The 17,348-nt window shown below is 45.6% G+C and overlaps 1 protein-coding gene across 3 annotated transcripts in view; it reads left to right on the top strand.

Moving 5' to 3' along the window:
- The first annotated feature begins 1,674 nt into the window (after nt 1-1,674).
- The window catches only part of LOC149315315 (protein kintoun-like), a 33,527-nt gene continuing 17,853 nt past the window's right edge, over nt 1,675-17,348 (top strand). For 2 of the 3 annotated variants that reach the window (XM_089522948.1, XM_089522949.1), the window contains exon 1: nt 1,675-4,336. In XM_089522948.1, coding sequence (XP_089379074.1) covers nt 1,712-4,336 — 2,625 coding nt within the window. In that variant the 5' untranslated portion in view covers nt 1,675-1,711. Of the gene's footprint in view, nt 4,337-7,237; nt 7,726-17,348 lie in introns of those variants that run through there. The other variant, XM_089522950.1, reaches the window with a different exon arrangement.

A 17,348-nucleotide genomic window follows, 5' to 3' on the forward strand; every position in this document is an offset into this window, starting at 1 on the left:
CAGAGGCAGAGATAATATGGAAAGTATAAGGATAGGTACCGACACAACACACAAACAAACAATGCAACAAGTTTCAGCAAACTTTTTATTCAAAACAACATGCATGTATGAAATGAAACAACCAGGTCAGGGAAGACATTCTGAGCATTCAAGAGACCATTTGAAGGCTTCTTCCAAAACGCATCCAAGGATGACTTCTTCTGTTACTTGTCTTTCTTATGATTTCTATCTTGGTGGCCATAAATCTTCGTTGCTCTGTGTCTCCAAGTCATTTTTTTACTTACAGTGACCCTAAAGCAAACCTATCATAGGGTTTTCTTGGCAGGTTTCTTCAGAAGGGGGTTGCCATTGGCATCCTCTGAGGCTGAGAGAATCTGACTTGTCCAACGTCATCCAGTGGGTTTACATGGCAGAGCTGGCATTCGAACCCTGGCCTCCAGAGTCCTAGTCCAATGCTTAAACCACTGTGCTTTAAAAAAAACAATGCTTGAGTAGCAGACTTGCCCTTCTTTCTTCTGTCTGTTTTGGTCTTCAAGTATCCTCTGTCAGGCAGACACTACTATCATAGGGCCAGCTAGATTAGCATCCTGCTCTTTCCCAGCCCAAGCTTTGTTGCACTGTCTACAGGAAAGAGGCTGCTGCAAATCAACAGTGGTCCAAAACAAACCGCAGAAATAACCCAGTTTGAGACCGCTTTAACTGCCCTGGCTCAATGCTAAAGGATTCTGGGAACTGTAGTTTTGTGAGACATTGAGCCTTCTCTGGCTGCATTGACACATGTTTTTCCTGGGTGGCTGAGATTGCACATACAGAACTGTAAGAAAGCAAAGATGTCACTACCTTTGCTTCATGCACAAAGCTATTTTAAAATACACAATTACTTTCAGGCTGTGTGTATAGAGTATATGAAAGGTACAACAACTCTTGTGTAGTGACTCCAGGATGGCTCTTGTACATATATGCCAATACAGGTATTCCCAAAACAAAACTCGAAGTCCAAAATCCCAAACACCTTTGGTCCCACGCATTTTGGGTCCAAAGCGCACTTCAGAAATAATCCAGTTTCAGACCGCTTTAAGTGCCCTGGCTCAGTGCTAAGGAATCCTGGGAATTGTAGTTTATTCTGGTGCCTGGCCAAACTGCAAAGCCCAGGATTTCTAAGGCATGTTTTATATTGTGTCTATTTTATGTGGTTTTATATTGACTACATTTTTATGTGATTTTTGTATTTTATACTGCGTCCATTTTAAGTGATTTTTATATACATTTTAATGGTTTGAATTTTGTAATAGTTTTAAAGGTTTTTCTCCGTGGGTCTCTCTGGGGAGGAAAAGGGGGGAGAGAAAACAATGAAGTAAATAATGAAGTAAGTATAAAGTATTAAAATAAATATACAATAAGTAAATAAAAATACTGTGTAATAAATAAAAACAATAAAAATAACGAACAAATAAAATAATAAAATAAATAATAAAATATTAATAAACTAAGATGGAGCCAATGCTCTGGGGCCTTTGCCGGTCTCCATGGCAACGCAGCCCAGCGGCGGCCATCTTGTTAGCCGGGTAACCATAGCAACCCGCCAGGCCCTCAGCGCCGCCGCCGCCGCCGCCATCTTGTTTGCCTGGGTCTCCCGGGCGACGGCGCGGCCTTCTCTCTCTGTCTCTCTCTCTCTCTGTCTCCGGCCAGCAGTAGCTTCCTCGGGGCCGCCATGGCGGCAGCGCCGCGGCCCTCGCCGCCCTCGGGGCGAGAGGAGCTGGAGCTGACGGGGGAGGAAGCGGAGCGTCTGGCGCGGGCCTTCCAGGACGAGGGCTTCCGGCAGCTGTTCGCGGAGTACGCGGCGGAGCTGGCCGACCCCTCGCAGCGGGCCTTGTACGAGGCGGAGGTGGCGGCGCTGGAGCGCGAGCGCGGCGTGGAGGCCCGCTTCCTGCACCCGACGCCCGGCTGGGTGCTGCGGACCAGCCAGGAGGGCTCCCGCCGCTGCTACCTCAACCTCTGCAGCCACGCCGCCGTCGGAAGGCCCCAGGCCCGCCCCGCGCCCGGAGGCAGCGCCTGGCGGCTCCCGCACTGCCTGGGCCCCGGCCGGGAGGAGCTGGGCCGCCGCCGCCCCGGCCCTGGGCCGCCCCGGCGCCACTGGGTCTACGACGTGCTCTTCCACCCGGAGGCCCTGCGCCTGGCCGCCCGCTCGCCCCGCTTCCGGCGCCTGCTGGAGGCCACCGCTCTGGAGGCCGTCGAGAAGCACTTCGCCCCGGGCCTCGACCGCGCCAACGCCGCCACGCTCCGCGGCGTCAAGTACAAGGGCGTCCCGCAGGCCTCGCTGCTCCGGACCCCGCTCCCCGGAGGGCCTCCCCCGGTGCCCGAGCCCCCCTCGCCCCTGCCGCCCTTCCCCTCGCCCTACGCCTACCCGCCCCCGGCGCCCCAGGCCCAGCCCCAGCCGCGCCCGCCCTCGCCGCCCCCCGACGCCGCCACCCCCCGATGGAGCCTCCTGCAGCGCTCCTTCGTGGACCTCCAGGACTACCGCCACAGCCGAGACTCGGCGCCCAGCCCCATCCCCCGGGAGCTGGAGGTCTCCGTGGAGCTGCCCTTGCTCCGCTCCGCCGCCGCGGCCCAGCTGGAGGTGGTCGGCAGGGAGCTCCGGCTCGACTCGCCGCCGCCGGCCGCCTACCGCCTCCGGCTGCCTCTGCCTTACGCCGTGGACGAGGCCCGCGCCAAGGCCGCCTTCGACAAGGCCAAGCGGCGACTGGTGGTCACGCTCCCCGTCCTCCGCAGCCAGGCCTCCCCTCGGCAGGAACAGGAAGAAGGAGAAGGGGAAGAAGCCTCCGCCTCCTCCGAGGCCCAAGGGCCGCCTCCTCCGCCTCCGCCTCCGCCCGGCCCCCACGCGGCCCAGGCCCCCTCGAGCCCCGCCGCCAAGGACCCCCATCTCCCGGCGATGCCTGGCCCCGATCCTGCCGCTGGATCCGCCCCCAAGAGGAGCCCCCCAGAGACTGCAACGCCCATCATCCCCGACCTGCCAGTAAGGCAGGAAGAGGCCGGGTCACTTGCCCTCCTGCCCTCCTCCTCCTCCTCGGCTGGGAGTCTGCCAGAGCAGCCCAGGAGCCCCGCCGGGAGCAGCATCCCTCCTGAAGGCCAGCCCCGTCCTTCCAAGGCGGACAGGGACCATCATCATCATCATCAGAGCCACCACGTCGCCCCACTGCTGTCTCCGCCAGCTGCCCATCTCTCCTCCAGCGCCATCATCTCCCAGCCTCCCGGGAGCCCCAGGGCAAGCAGTGACCATCCCAGCCTAAGTCAAGGCACGGAGCTCTCCACGGACGCACACCGCCCCATGCCACCTCTCTCAGATGCAGCTGCTGTTGCCCCTGCCTTGGCTGCCCAGAGTGGGGCCTCTGCCTCTGAGCCTCCTCTGCCCTCTTCAGCAGGCCTAGATCTTCCTCCAGTTCCAACCTGCAACAAGGACATGGATCCAGTGGTTCCAGACATGGCTGCTGCTGAATTCGCCCAGAAGAGGAGTCCTCCAGAGACTGCAACATCCACCATCCCCGACTTGCCAGTGGGCCAGGAGGAGGAGGAGGAGGAGGCCTTGCCCCTGCCCCTGCCCCCCTCCCTGTCTGCTGGTAAGACTTTGGAGCAGCCTGGCACCTCTGCCAGGAGCAGCAGCCCTCCTGAAGGCCAGCCCCATCCTTCCAAAAGTGACAGGGATCATCATCAGGGCCGCAACATTGCCCCACTGCTGTCTCCGCCAGGTGCCCATCTCTCCTCCAACACCATCTCCAAGCCTTCCGAGAGCCCCAGGGCAAGCGGTGACTGCTCCAGTTTAAGTCAAAGTACAGAGCTCTCCACAAATGCATGCAGCCCTGTGCCGCCTCTGTGCTCACAGTCACAGGTGGATGTTGTTGCACCTGCTTTGTGTCCCAGGAGTGGGACCTCCGCCTCCACTTCTCCTCTGCCCTCCTCTGCAGGCCCAGATGCTCCTCCGACTCCATTCCCTGGCCCTGACTCTTCAGGGTCCCCTGCCAGCCCAGCTCTGCTCCTGTGCCCTCCTTTTCATTGCACACAGGATGAGAAGGTGCTGACCCTCCTCTTGCAGGTGCCAGGCGTGGTTCCCCAGAGCCTCAAGGAGGAAGTGGGCACAAATCAATATAGGGTTAGTTTCCACAACAAAGACTCTGCCTCCTTCACCATCCTCTTGCGGTTCCTTCCTGAAAATAAATTGGCTCCTCCAGAGAGCGAAGTCAGTGTGTCTCCCAACAACGTCATCGTCATCCTGGCTAAGTCTCCGGAGGCCACCGGACTTTGGACCAAACTGTACTTTGGCCCAAATGTCGATACATTGCAGGTAATTATTTTTCAACTTTTCACACTGGTCCCATGCTTTATATGACAGACTCCTTGCTGTCTGTCAGATATTGTTGGGGGGCATTCATTTCAACCTAACATTGTGCAACATATTTTTGCCCATGCCACCCCGTGGTTTTATTTTCACAACAAGCCTTTGAGCCAGTGAGTTTTACATATATATAACTAAGGCCCCATACAGACTGCCAAAATAAAGCTGCTCCAGGTCACTCTGGAAGTATGCTGTTTAAATAATGCATGAGTCCTAAGAGTCCGGAATCTGTGCTCCAGTCCTTAGGGCTGGATTGTGGCTTTGGCACGGCTTCCAGACTCTTAGGACGCATGCAGCATTTAAACAGCATACCACAAAGTGACCCAAAGCAGCTTTATTTTGGCCTGTCTGTATGGGGCCTAAGTCAAACTAAGTGATACCCTCACATTCAGCCGTTCACATGCCAGAGACTTGGAAACAGGGCTGATATAGGGCTGGAGCAGACAAGTGGGAAAAAGTGGCTTGATCCTGGGTTTTCTAAATGCTGGTCAAAACCCCACTGTTCACATGTTCCTATTGCAAGGCAGGCCAAACAGCCACAAACACCACAACGTAGTGTCAAGCTGTGCCACTGGGTTATTTTTTTCCTCCTCCCTACAATGCATGCAAACCATCACACGAATGCAGCGCCTGTGACCACCAATTACATGCCCCCTTTCCCCCCAATTCACCTGATACCCCCCATGAGTTGTGATGTGACCAGACAGTATTTCTTAATACTGATTTGTGTATGTTGTAATTACATCCACTGCATTATTGGTAACCTTCTGTATTTGTCATACTGTCAAGTCATGGGGTGTGTGACAGCTGTGTGGTGTTGTTGGCCAGGCGTGCGCACATAAGCTCAAATGGCCACATCTCTCCAGGATTTTGTGCAGGGCTCTTTTCAATTTGTTGTGGCACCAAAGCTCTCTGATAGAGAAGGCTAAACGTCTCACAAAACTACAGTTCTGTTATAGTGCTGTCAACCTGGATTATTTCTGCAGTGCAGATATGGTCTTTGTCTAGTATGATGCTTACGTTTGTGAGAGGGAACTTCTGGACTTTCACCTGTTGGCTGGGTCTCTGTCAGAGCTCCAAAATGGAAATCAAAGGATTATTTCATCTTGCAGTGTTCACTCTTGTTCTGTGTTTATAAAGAGCAGCTCTAAAGAGAAGACATTGTTTAAAACGAAATTTGCCAGGATTTGCTACTCTGCTGTTCCATTATACTGTAACACTTTCAGAGCAGATCATGCTAATTGTAACGCCCAATAACAATAAATTAAACACTTTTTTTAAAAAAAGGGTAGCATTAACAAGAGATTCTGTATAAAACAAACACTCACCATCATCTAAAATGTTCTGGGCAAATATGTCTTTACCTTAATCCAAAAAGAGACTTAGATGCTATTCACATTTCCCTAAGGCATGGGTGGGCACAGTGCAGCCCATAGACCACATACAGCCCCTAGACTCCTTCTGTGGCCCCTGAAATCCCCTATCCATCCCACAAAGCATTTTCTGTCATGAAACACCACTGCAGAAAATGTCTCATCTCCAGGAACCATTTTTCTCACCTCCCAAGACAGGAAGACCTGGAAGGTGCTTGTAATAAGTGAAGAAGTTCATGCTGGAAAAAGGCCATTCTTCCACAAACTGGGTCCCAAGCTGTTTTGGGGTTCACATTTAAGATTATTGAATCTACTGTTCAATTAAAGACGTGTGAGCATAATACTCTGGGCCTTTGATATCTGCTGGGATTTTGTTCCAAGATCCCCTGTGGATACCAAAATCTGTGCTCAAGTCCCATTGTATACAGTGGCATAGTAAAATGGTGTCCTTCGTGTCAAATGGCAAAATCAAAGTTTGCTTTTTTAATTTTTGGGTGGCAGGGAATATTTTCAAGCCATGAATGGTGGAATCTGTGGATGCAGAATTCGTAGACTGTATTCAAAATAAATAAATGGCAGCTAACCCATTGCTCTGGTATTTATATTCAACAAGTATTTTATCTATTGCTCAGAGGGGCCTGAGTATCTTTACATTTACAGTCAACAGGTCAGCTAACTGCTAAGAGTTGCACCAGATCCTCATTGCACCAGATGTGTGCTTGCTTAAAAAGTCTATATCCATGAGGGAATAAGACAAAAGTGGCTCAACGGCTGCTCCCTTGTGACCAAATGAGGTTTGTGGTCTCTGTTCTGTAGAAACAGAAGCATCACAGAGAGCTGAAGGAAATACCCCATTGGGAGAGGTGGGCAAGTGGTGCAAGTCTGGGAGCTGTTTATCTTCTAATCTAGGATCTTTCAGAGGCTGCATGGATTGCCCAAAATTAAGCTTATTAAAAATAGAGAGAGAGAAGTCAGCTTCTGCTTCTGGAAAAAAACGATTTTTATGTTAAATAGTGTGTGTGTGTGTGTATGTGTGTGTCTGTTTCCAGTCTGTTTAAATATATGACTTGCCATTCCATGCCGTCCCATAAGCACACTTTGCTCGCTTCTCATGGGCAATCTGTCACTGCCTAGGAGAACAGGGACTCTACAAAGATTGGCATATAAGAAAATTCTATTCTTTGAAGTTGCTTTGATGTTGATATTATTAAAGTCTTTGTTCATGAAATCACTAGTGAGCAAAACCACCACCACCTGAACCTCATAGTGAATAAAGAGGTGTAGTGGTCTGGAATGTGCATTATTGTTATTGTTATTTATATTGTGCCCTTTTCCCAATACTGGGACTCAGGGTGGTTCACAACCTTAATAAACAGTACACTTAAAAGCATACAAAAATAGTACATTAAAATAGAATTAAATAATTACAATATTAAAACAAGTTACATGTTAAAAGATTTTTCTCATGTTTTTCCAGAAACGGGGAGGCACATCAAAAGTGTCCCTGCCTGCTTTGCCTCCCAAATGAGCACTTTTCAACTCTGCTCCTAGAAGATGACATTTGCAGATAATGGAAGGGCCTTTGTGAAGTCCCAGGGGTGCTGGAAGGTCCTGGAATTTGTAGATTGGATTTCTGTAGCATTTAAAGACTCAGATTGTAATGTTGAATTGGGGCAAGGCTATGAAGGAGGAGGAGAATATGCTGGTTTTGTACTTTTTGCCATTGTCAGGGCAGCTATTACTATGATTTTCTCTCTTGAAAAGGAGCCTTTTCCTTTTTTGAACTACTAACACTGAGAATCGGGTCAGTAGGGTCCTAGAGTGCCCTCTTGCTCTGTGATACACATCTGTTGCATTCACATTTTTCAATTTTAGATGTACAATTTTTGAGTATACAAAGTAATGTATGGCATTTACCCTTGGGAAATAATAAAATAGGGTTTTGTGGGTTTTTCGGTCTCTGTGGCCATGTTCTAGAAGAGTTTCTTCCTGACGTTTCACCAGCATCTCTGGCTGGCATCTTCAGAGAATGCTTGCCTGGAAAGGAGTTGGGTGTGTGTGTGTGTGTGTGTGTGTGTGTGTGTATTTTGTGTGACCTGGGAAGGCAGGAGTGATTTGCCTTCCCAGCAGACTGTAGAATTAAGCAAAAGCTAGCAGTTTGAAAATCTAGCAGTTTAAAATGTTAGTCACTTGGACAAATGAATTTCTGATGGCCTTTGTGTTGTGTCAGAAGGAAATGAAAGGTTCTTCCATAGGAAAGGAGTACCAATGCTCACACATGGCTGCTAAGAAGACCTTCTAATCAATTCAAGACAGTTTTGAATTGATTCTCTGAAGATGCCAGCCACAGATGCTGGCGAAACGTCAGGAATTTAACTCTTCTAGGACATGGCCACATAGCCCGAAAAACCCACAAAAAAACTACACTTTGGTTTATTTGTTTATAACATTTATGAACTCCCCCTCTTGAATATTTCAGAATGAGTACAATAGATTAAAACAAACAAATCTCCCCCCTCCCCCCCAAAAAAGATAGCAAGAATTAAGGTAGTAAAACCATAGTTGGATTATCACTCAAGACACACTTATGCAGAGACAGCAGTTTTCTGCAAAGACGAAAAACAAAGAAACATAGGCCTAACCACAGTTGATCCCAGGTCCAAGTGGGATGGACAGGAGCACTTCGTCAGAAGGCCTTGGTGACTGTCTAGGATGGTATTCAATTCAGGTGTTGGTGAATTGCAAAAGGGAGCTTCTCTGGGGTCTTAGTGTATAGAAAGGCCTATATTGAGAAACCATTGATTCTTGAAGTAAGTTGGTCACAAGCTTCTTAGGGATTAGGTTGGAATCTATGCCTGGAAGAGAACCAGCCACCAATAAAACTGTTGTAAGAAATAATAATCAACTGTTGTCATCAGTCTGAGCACAGCATTATGGACCAGCTGAGGCTTCTGTTCAATGGCTGCCCCATGCAAAGCACTAATAGTCTTGTTATGATAAAATGGTAAAATTAGTACCAAATCAGACTTCTTTGCAAAACCTTGCCACTGGCTTACCAACCCAACTTCAGCAGAGGCACCTCTGTCCACAGCCACTGCTGAAAAAGCAAGTTTCAAAGAGACCATGAACCTGAAACTCCGTAGAGTGCTGCCTCATCAAAGATAGTTTTATATAGAGTTGGCCTTCCATATCCATGGATTCAACCATCTGCGACTTGAAAATATTTCCAAAATGAAAAAAATTCCAGAAAGCAAACCTTGATTTTGCCATTTTATATAAGGGACACCATTTTACTAACACACTGTATATAATGGGGCTTGAGCATCCATGGACTTTGATATCCATGGGAGGTCGTGACCAAATCCTAGTAGATACCAAATGCCCATAGAACCAATTCTGAGGGCTGTGTGTGTAGGAATTAAAGAAATAATGATCTGACGTTACTTGTACTGTATATTGTTTGGACTAAAAATGATTTTAACACATCAAACTGCTGCTGCTAATACCATACAATACTAGCAGAAGACTCACAGAAGAGTATGTGAGTAACCACTTATAAATATATACTGGGTGCACAGCAGGTCTGATGGTTCTGCAATGGTTATTTCATCATATAAAATTGCTCTGTATATTGCTCAATGTTTTTGCATCGTTCAGGCTTCTGTCTTGCTCTGGAAGCTGTCACTTATGTTCTTGCTTTTCATTTCTGGTTTGGACTAAGTTTTTCTTCAAAGGCCTTTGCAACGCACACATGGGGTTTCTTGTTCAGAGCCAGTTCAGGACCTTTTAGGGCTAAGCAAAGAGGTTTTGTTCACTCTTTTCAGCATGCACATCCTCTAGGTCTTCCTCTGTTCCCTCAGTTCTTTTTTGGCCATCAGACTAGCAGAAGATCTGTAACACTCCTTGTCAAGTCTCCTAATACTTGTATTTTGCTCACCCTCCAGTAGAGAAGTTGTGTATTATGGTAACGTCTTGACCATATTAACCACATGTCTCTTCTTCTATAGCCAGCTCCTCAGTTTGGGAAACTAAATTGTCAAAAGGAGTGAGGGAGAGCTCCAGATAAGGATGATATTTTCCTATTGTGACTTCTTTATTGGTTGTGCCTTCTGGAGTGGCAATGTGACTTTTCGTTCAGAGGTTGCTTGAAGGTCACTGGTTTGTTAAATGGGTTTTCAACAGATCAAGTGCCCTTTTGCTTTAAATTATATTACCCCCTTCAGTGTGAATCAGTGATGGCAGAGAGATAAAAAAATAGCAGTGGCATTTCTATTAGAGGCCACTGAAAGGTCATTCATCTAGTGGTTTATAGAAACCATTAACTTCTTATGTCAGGCCTTGCCCTTGGGGGTAAGACTTCCACACTGGAGAAGATAAAATTGCAGATGACTGGTTTCAGTTCATCTCATTTTTCAACCAAGCTGTGCAGCAAAGGCAAAGAATGTTTTAAACCCAGAGAACAGCTTCCACCTGGAGAGTAGGGTTGGCCTGTGTACATGGACCCTCCTCTTTGACTTCTGCTGACCCTATGAAAGAGAGAAACGCAGTAATCAATAGCCTTGATGGACCAGTCTGTGCACCTGTTAGAAAACTGATTTTTCTTTTCAGCTGAGGGGTGTGGAGGGAATTGAAGGTTACCAAAAATGGAGGTGTGGTTAGTCCACTTCCACACTATTTCCACCCCTGCTGTTAGCTTTAGAGACCAAGGCAGGGCTGGGTATCTTTGAGAGGCCTTCAGGCCCTACATATCTATCTCCCCCTGGAACTCAGATGGTTGCCCATGTTCCCTCATTTGTTAAAAAATAGATTGGAAAATGCTCCTTTTGCCCTCCAAGGGGATTTCTTACTGTCCCTTGTGACTTATATTAGCCCAGGAGAAGCCTTCTTCTTTTTTCAAAACTAAAAATGATCAGAAGCAACTTTTTAATTCTGGGAATGGATGGGTACCTCTTATCCTCCAGCCGTTGCAATTTGCCAGGGACAGTCCTAAGTAATGCCTTATTGTCCCACTTTTTCAGCTGCTTTCAAAAGGAAGAAACTCTTCTAGAACATGGCCACATAGCCCGAAAACCCCACAAAAAACTATGCTTTCAAAATGTCCCAGCATCTCTCTCTTCCTTCCAATTTCCCCCTTTGTCCTCATCTGACTTCACCTGTTGCAATGTGAGCTCAAAGCATAAAAACAGTTTGCACTCCATTAACTCAGCAGGGGAGACTGGGGAAAAGGGAGCAGAGTTTTGCCCTTCCCAGCAAGTTCAGGCCAAAGCAAACTGCTGCAGTTTCTCCTAACTTGTGCATTTTTCCTCATCAATAACTTTTGCCAACTTCAGTGACACTCCAGTGTTTCTTGGCCATATGTGTCCCAGTTTTTATCTGTAAAATGTTGGGAGAGATGGGTACCTGATGCTGCATGTGGCCCACAGGCTGCACTTTGCCGTCTTAGTCTGAGAATTAAAGGCTTTTGGCCCCACTTTTCAGGATTCAAGCCTCATGGAGACAGAGCTATTGATAGAATCCTACAGTTGGAAGGAGCCTCAAGGGCCACTGAGTCCAGCTACCTACCCCCTGTTCAATGCAAGATCTCCAGCTAAAGTATCCCCAACAGGGAGCTGTCAAATCTCTTTTTGAAGGCATCCAGAGAAGGTGACCCCACCACCTCTCTAGGCAATGGGCCCGTTGCCAAGTCGCTCTTATTTCCTTCTAATATTCAGTTGAAATTGTGTAAATCTGCAGTGCTATATAAATAAAGCATAATAATAATAATAATAATAATAATAATAATAATAATAATGTTGAAGTTGCAAGAGGAGAGCAACCAAAATGGTGAAAGGTCTGGAAACCATGACCTATGAGGTATGAGGAGCAATGTATGCATGCTACAGGAAAATTGATTCCACCTCAAAATTAGAAAGAGCTTGTTGAGGGTAAGGGCTGTTTGACAGTGGAAGACGCTGCTGCCTTGGAGGGTGGTGGAGTCTCCTCCTCTGGAGTTTTTTTAACAGAGGCTAGATGGCCATCTGTCAAGGTCCTTTGATTGTGTAAACCTGCATGGCAGAATGGGATTGGACTGGATGTCCCTTGGGGTCTTTTACAACTCTGTAATTCTGTGAGTCTATCAAATCTGCTCTCCTGTAACTTTAAACCATTGGGCCTTGTTCTACCCTCTGCAACAGGCAGCTCTTGAGGTCTTTAAAGAAGGCAATCATGTCACCCAATATGCCCAGGTTCTCCAGCCTTTCTTCATCTTGCTCTCCATACCTCTTACCATCCTTTTTGCCTTTCTCTTAGCCTGCTCCAAGTTATCTATATGTTCAAAGGCAAGCAGGGATTCCAGGGGGAAAGCCTTCAAACAGAGGTGCATTACTTAGAAAAACTTTACTGAGGAATGAAAGGTACAGAATTACCAATTTAATAAAACAAACTCTTTGTCAAAGGTACAAAGAAGGCTATGTGGTTACAATCTACATATTTCCAACAGCAACGTCTCCCTGTATTTTAAATCCTTCTGGAGGCCACCACTGTCTTGCCACACTTTCAACTCTCACGTGGGGCCTGGAAATAAAATATATATTCAGGTGTAAACAGTAAACGCAATAGTTGTTTTTGAATTCTTCTTTTCCTAAAATTGATGCATGGGGAGTTACTGATAGGTTTTTGACACGCACATATCTTCCGATCACTCTTTTGGGAAAAGTTGTTGGATCATTGTCACATCTATTCCATGATTATTGGTCCACTTGTGTGTTGTTTTCTGTATAAATTGGCTAGGTGGAATAATTAAGGAGTGTGTATTTTTTACTCCACATGCACAAAAATGAGAGTTAAATTTAAGGGCAGGTGGATTTGTGTGTGTGCAACATTTCTGACCTTATCAGTTAAACATCCTTTGGCTTAAAGTGGGATGAAGGCACTTTGCCTCTCCAGATGTTTTGAATTATAACCCCCTCAGTCCCTTCCCATTGGCTGTGCTGGGTGGGAGTTGTAGGCCAAAACATCTGTAGGACCAAAAGTTCCTTATTCTGGCTGTAAAACTGCAAAAGATTGAAATCTTCTGAACAGTTAGTGGAAAATTCCAAGGGGAAATTGTATCTCAGCAGGCTATAGTGTGCCAGCAGACAATAAATTAGCTGCTCTGATTAAATATTGAGCTGGTAAAAAAGGGAACCAACAACAGAGATGAGCTGATAACACTTTTGCTGATAGTACAGTCCTTGTGACTGAAATGTGTGTAATTTGCTCCCCTGTAATTGCAGTTTTTGGCTCAGTCTCAGCCCTGTCTTAATCACTCTGTTACTCAAAGGTAAGTGTATCTCCCTGTTAGTTCTCTGCAAAATGTACCATGGTTTGTCACAGTAGCCTTCTCAAGCACACGGTGACCTTTGCAAGCTTCTTGATCCCAACATGACTGTGCAGTTGTAGGTTTTATACTAACTACAGTTAGTAGAACCTGGGTAGACTGTAGTTCATCTTGTTGTTTAATGGAACAAGTCAATTTCAAAACTGAGTATACAAATCTGGCTTGTTTCAATAAAGCATTATTTAATTAATCACCGTTTAGTGCGCTGATATAAATTCTAATTAAAAACAAGAAGCAAAGACTTCCATCTCATCTTGTCTGTGGCAGAGGGGGAGTGAAAAGTGTCAGCACTAAAGACTTACCTGGATTTGTTACCATAATGATAAGCTGAAGCTGCATGCTTAATGAAAAGGCTATGATATATCTTGGTGTGATAATATTAACTGGACCTTTGAGAAGTATCTAGTGCATAAGATAGTTCAAGTAAATGAAATAATCTCCCACAGAGTGGGAAAGCAACAGTTATTTTCTTCTAATTTTACATTTTATTTCTTTGCTGTAAGATGTGAGAATTACAGCTGCATGTTTGGAAAAAATACAGATAAACTAAGATCAAATATTTGAATCTTCTGAGTAAAAGAATTTGGAAAACATTTCTAATATTTTCTTTAAAATTTCCCCATTATATTGCAGTTTTATAAGAAACTAATAGTTTTGGTTTCCACTGTATCCAAATATATTCCACAATAGGTTCAACTTAATTTAATACAGTGGGCCCTTGTTAGCTGCTGGTTTGGTTCCAGGGCCCCTGTGGATACCAAAATCCATAGATACTCAAATCCATTATATGCAGTGACATAGTAAAATTGTGTTCCTTTTATAAAATGGCAAAATAAAGGTTTGCTTTTTGGAATTTCTATATTTTTAAAATATTTTCAAGCTGTGGATGCTTGAATCATCGGATAAAGAATCTGGGGATATGGAGGGATACAGGTTTAGTATCCCCTTATCTGGAATTCTGAATTCCGAAATAATCCAAAAACCAATTTTTTTAAATGGGTGGCTGAGATAGTGGCACCTTTGCTTTTTGATGGTTTAATGTACACAACCTTTGTTTCATTTACAGAATTATTTTAAAATACTGTCTAAAATTACCTTCATGCTATATGTATAAGATGAACATGAAACAAAAATGAATTTTGTGTTAGACTTGGGTCCCACCTCCAAGATATCTTATTTTGTACGTACATGCAAATACGGGTATTCCAAAATCCAAAATACTTCCCAGGCATTTCGGATAAGAGATTTTGGATCAGGGAGACTCAACTGATACTGTCAAAATTAACAGCTTTTTTCCTTCTTTGACTTGCCTCCAGTTTGCATGTTGCAGATGAAACCCATGTTAGGGCAGAATATTCTAATTTCCCCCCTGTCTTGCTATTTTTCTGTGATGCAAGTTTTCCCATGATTATTGGCTTCCATTGTGGCTCTGTAGATTATACGTTGGCCTTGCCATTTGTTTCCAAAAAGTGAGCAATTTCATATTTTGCCAGTGAAAGCCAAAATAGTTTTGGAAGCCTTTTAGTTCCTGGTGGTTTCCAGCTGAGCAGAGAAATGCCAGCTGGTTTGGTTTTGGCACTTGGCTGTTTTGAGGAGATACTCCATGGTGAAATATACTTTTAGAAAAGCTGCAACTTATTATAAACCAGCCTGTACGCAGTGAGTTTCTGCCTTGTAGTAAGTATGGGATGGATGTGTATACATGCGTCTGATTGTTAGTATGTGAGAGGATTTTTTTAAAAAAAAAAATGCTTTGCAGAGGCTTCCTTACCTTTGTATATACTCATTTGTGCCTAGGTTTCCAAACTTGAACCAAATCAGAATTACTGTTGGGATAAACCAAAACCTTTGGTACACATAAACCAAACCTTTGATACACCATTTGTGAAATAAGCAGACTGATTCACTATGCTTTGCATGAATAGTGACCTAAACAAGAAATCTAAATTTTAACTTAATCTTGTTAGAATCATAGAATCATAGAGTTGGAAGACACCACAAATGCCATCCAGTCCAACCCTATTCTGCCATGCCCCCTCTCTGGCTTTACTTCACAAATGAAGATTCAGGAAGGACTCATGATCCCGCACTTTCTTCAAGCGCATTGATGACTAAAAAGGCCAATCCGAGATAAACAAGTCCAGTTGCAGAAAGCACAGCAGAAAGTCTCCTTGGGTGATGTTTCTGGGTTATGGTTCTTTCTGATTGTCGTTTCTCTTCGAGACTCGTTCACTGTGAGCTTTCGAAAAAGGCTGCAGCATCGTGGATAGTGCGTATCCATGCCTCCAGATGCGAGGCCAGGGCAGACCATTGTTGATGATTGATTTGGCCAAGCCTGAGATGCTGTTTCAGGGAGTCCTTGTATCTCTTCTTTGGGGGCCCCTCTTACACTGACCCGTGGCGAGTTCACCGTAGAATACTATTATTGGGAGGCGATGGTCCTTCATCCTAGAAACGTGTCCTGACCAGTGCAGCTGCGTCCTCAATAGCATGGCCTCAATGCCCCACCATGTAGGAACTCACAGTCAAAGCATCTCCGACCGATGGCCATCCAGCCTCTGTTTAAGAAGGAGACTACACCACTCTCCAAGAGAGCGTCTTCCACTGTTGAACAGCTCTTACTGTCAGGAAGTTCCTCCTAATATTGAAGTGGAACCTCTTTTACTGTAGCTTGCATCCATTGCTCCATGTCCTGTTCTCTGGAGCTGCAGAAAACAAGCTTGCTGGATCCTCAATGTGACACCCCTTCAAATACTTAAACATAGCCATCATATCACCTCTTAAACATCTTTTTTCCAGGCTAAACATACCCATCTCCTTAAGTTGCTCCTCATAGGGCATGGTTTCTAGATCATTCACCATTTTGGTTTCCCTCCAGCTTGTCAACATCCTTTTTGAATTTGAATTTGTCTAGAACTGGACACAGGAGTCCAGGTGACCAAAGCAAAACAGAGTGAGACTATTATTTCTAGACTTTATACTTCTATTGATCCAGCCTAGAATTTCATTGGCCTTTTTAGCTGCCGCAGCACACTGTTAACTCATGTTCAGTTTGTGGTCTACTAGCACTCCTAGATCCTTTTCACATATAGTCTTGTTAAGCCAGATGTCCCTGCATCCTATATCTATGCATTTCATTTTTTCTTCCTAAGTGCAGTACTTTACAACCTTACATATTATGTGCCTTCAAATTGTTTCCAACTTATGCTGACCCTATCATGGGGGTTTCTTGGCAAGAATTGTTCAAAAGAGGTATGCCACCATTGCCGTCCTTTAAGGCTGAGGGACTGTGGCTTGCCAAAGGTCACCCAGGGAGTTTCCATGGCTGAGCAGGGATTCGAACCCTCATCTCCCAGAGTCTCATAGAATCATAGAGTTGGAAGAGACCACAAGGGCCATCCAGTTCAACCCCCTGCCATGCAGGAAATCACAATCAAAGCATCCCTGACAGATGGCCATCCAGCCTCTGTTTAAAGACCTCTAAGGAAGGAGACTCCACTACACTCCGAGGGAGTGAGTTCCACTGTTGAACAGCCCATACTGTCAGGAACTTCTTCCTAATGTTGAGGTGGAATCACTTTTTCTGTAGCTTGCATCCATTGTTCTGGGTCCTAGTCTCTGGAGCAGCAGGAAACAAGCTTGCTCCCTCCTCAATACGACATCCCTTCAAATATTTAAACAGGGCTATCATATCACCTCTTAACCTTCTCTTCTCCAGGCTAAACATCCCCAGCTCCCTAAGGCGATCCTCATAGGGCATAGTTTCCAGACCCTTCACCATTTTAGTCGCTCTCCTTTGGACATGCTCCAGTTTCTCCACATCCTTTTTAAATTGTGGTGCCTAGACCTGGACACACTATTCCAGGTGGGGCCTGACCAAAGCAGAATAGAGTGGCACTATTACTTCTCTTGATCTAGACACTATACTTCTGTTGATGCAGCCTAAAATCGCATTGGCCTTATTAGCTGCCGCATCGCACTGTTGACTCATGTTCAATTTGTGGTCTACTTGGACTCCTAGATCCCTTTCACACGTAGTCTCGTTCAGCCAGGTCTGAGTCCAATGCTCAAAGCACTATACCACACTGCTTCCCAACCTAATATTAACCCAAACCAGGGGTTCCCATCCTGTGCTCCGAAGAGCGCTTGGGGCTCCTCATGCATTTTCCAGATGCTCCACTGCCACTCCAGGACAATGGAAGAAATAAAAAATGAATGAAATACAAGAATA

The sequence above is a fragment of the Sceloporus occidentalis genome, unplaced genomic scaffold (genome assembly GCF_023333645.1).
Source record: "Sceloporus occidentalis isolate IW3139 unplaced genomic scaffold, rSceOcc1.0.p SCAF_4, whole genome shotgun sequence".
Taxonomy (NCBI): domain Eukaryota; kingdom Metazoa; phylum Chordata; class Lepidosauria; order Squamata; family Phrynosomatidae; genus Sceloporus; species Sceloporus occidentalis.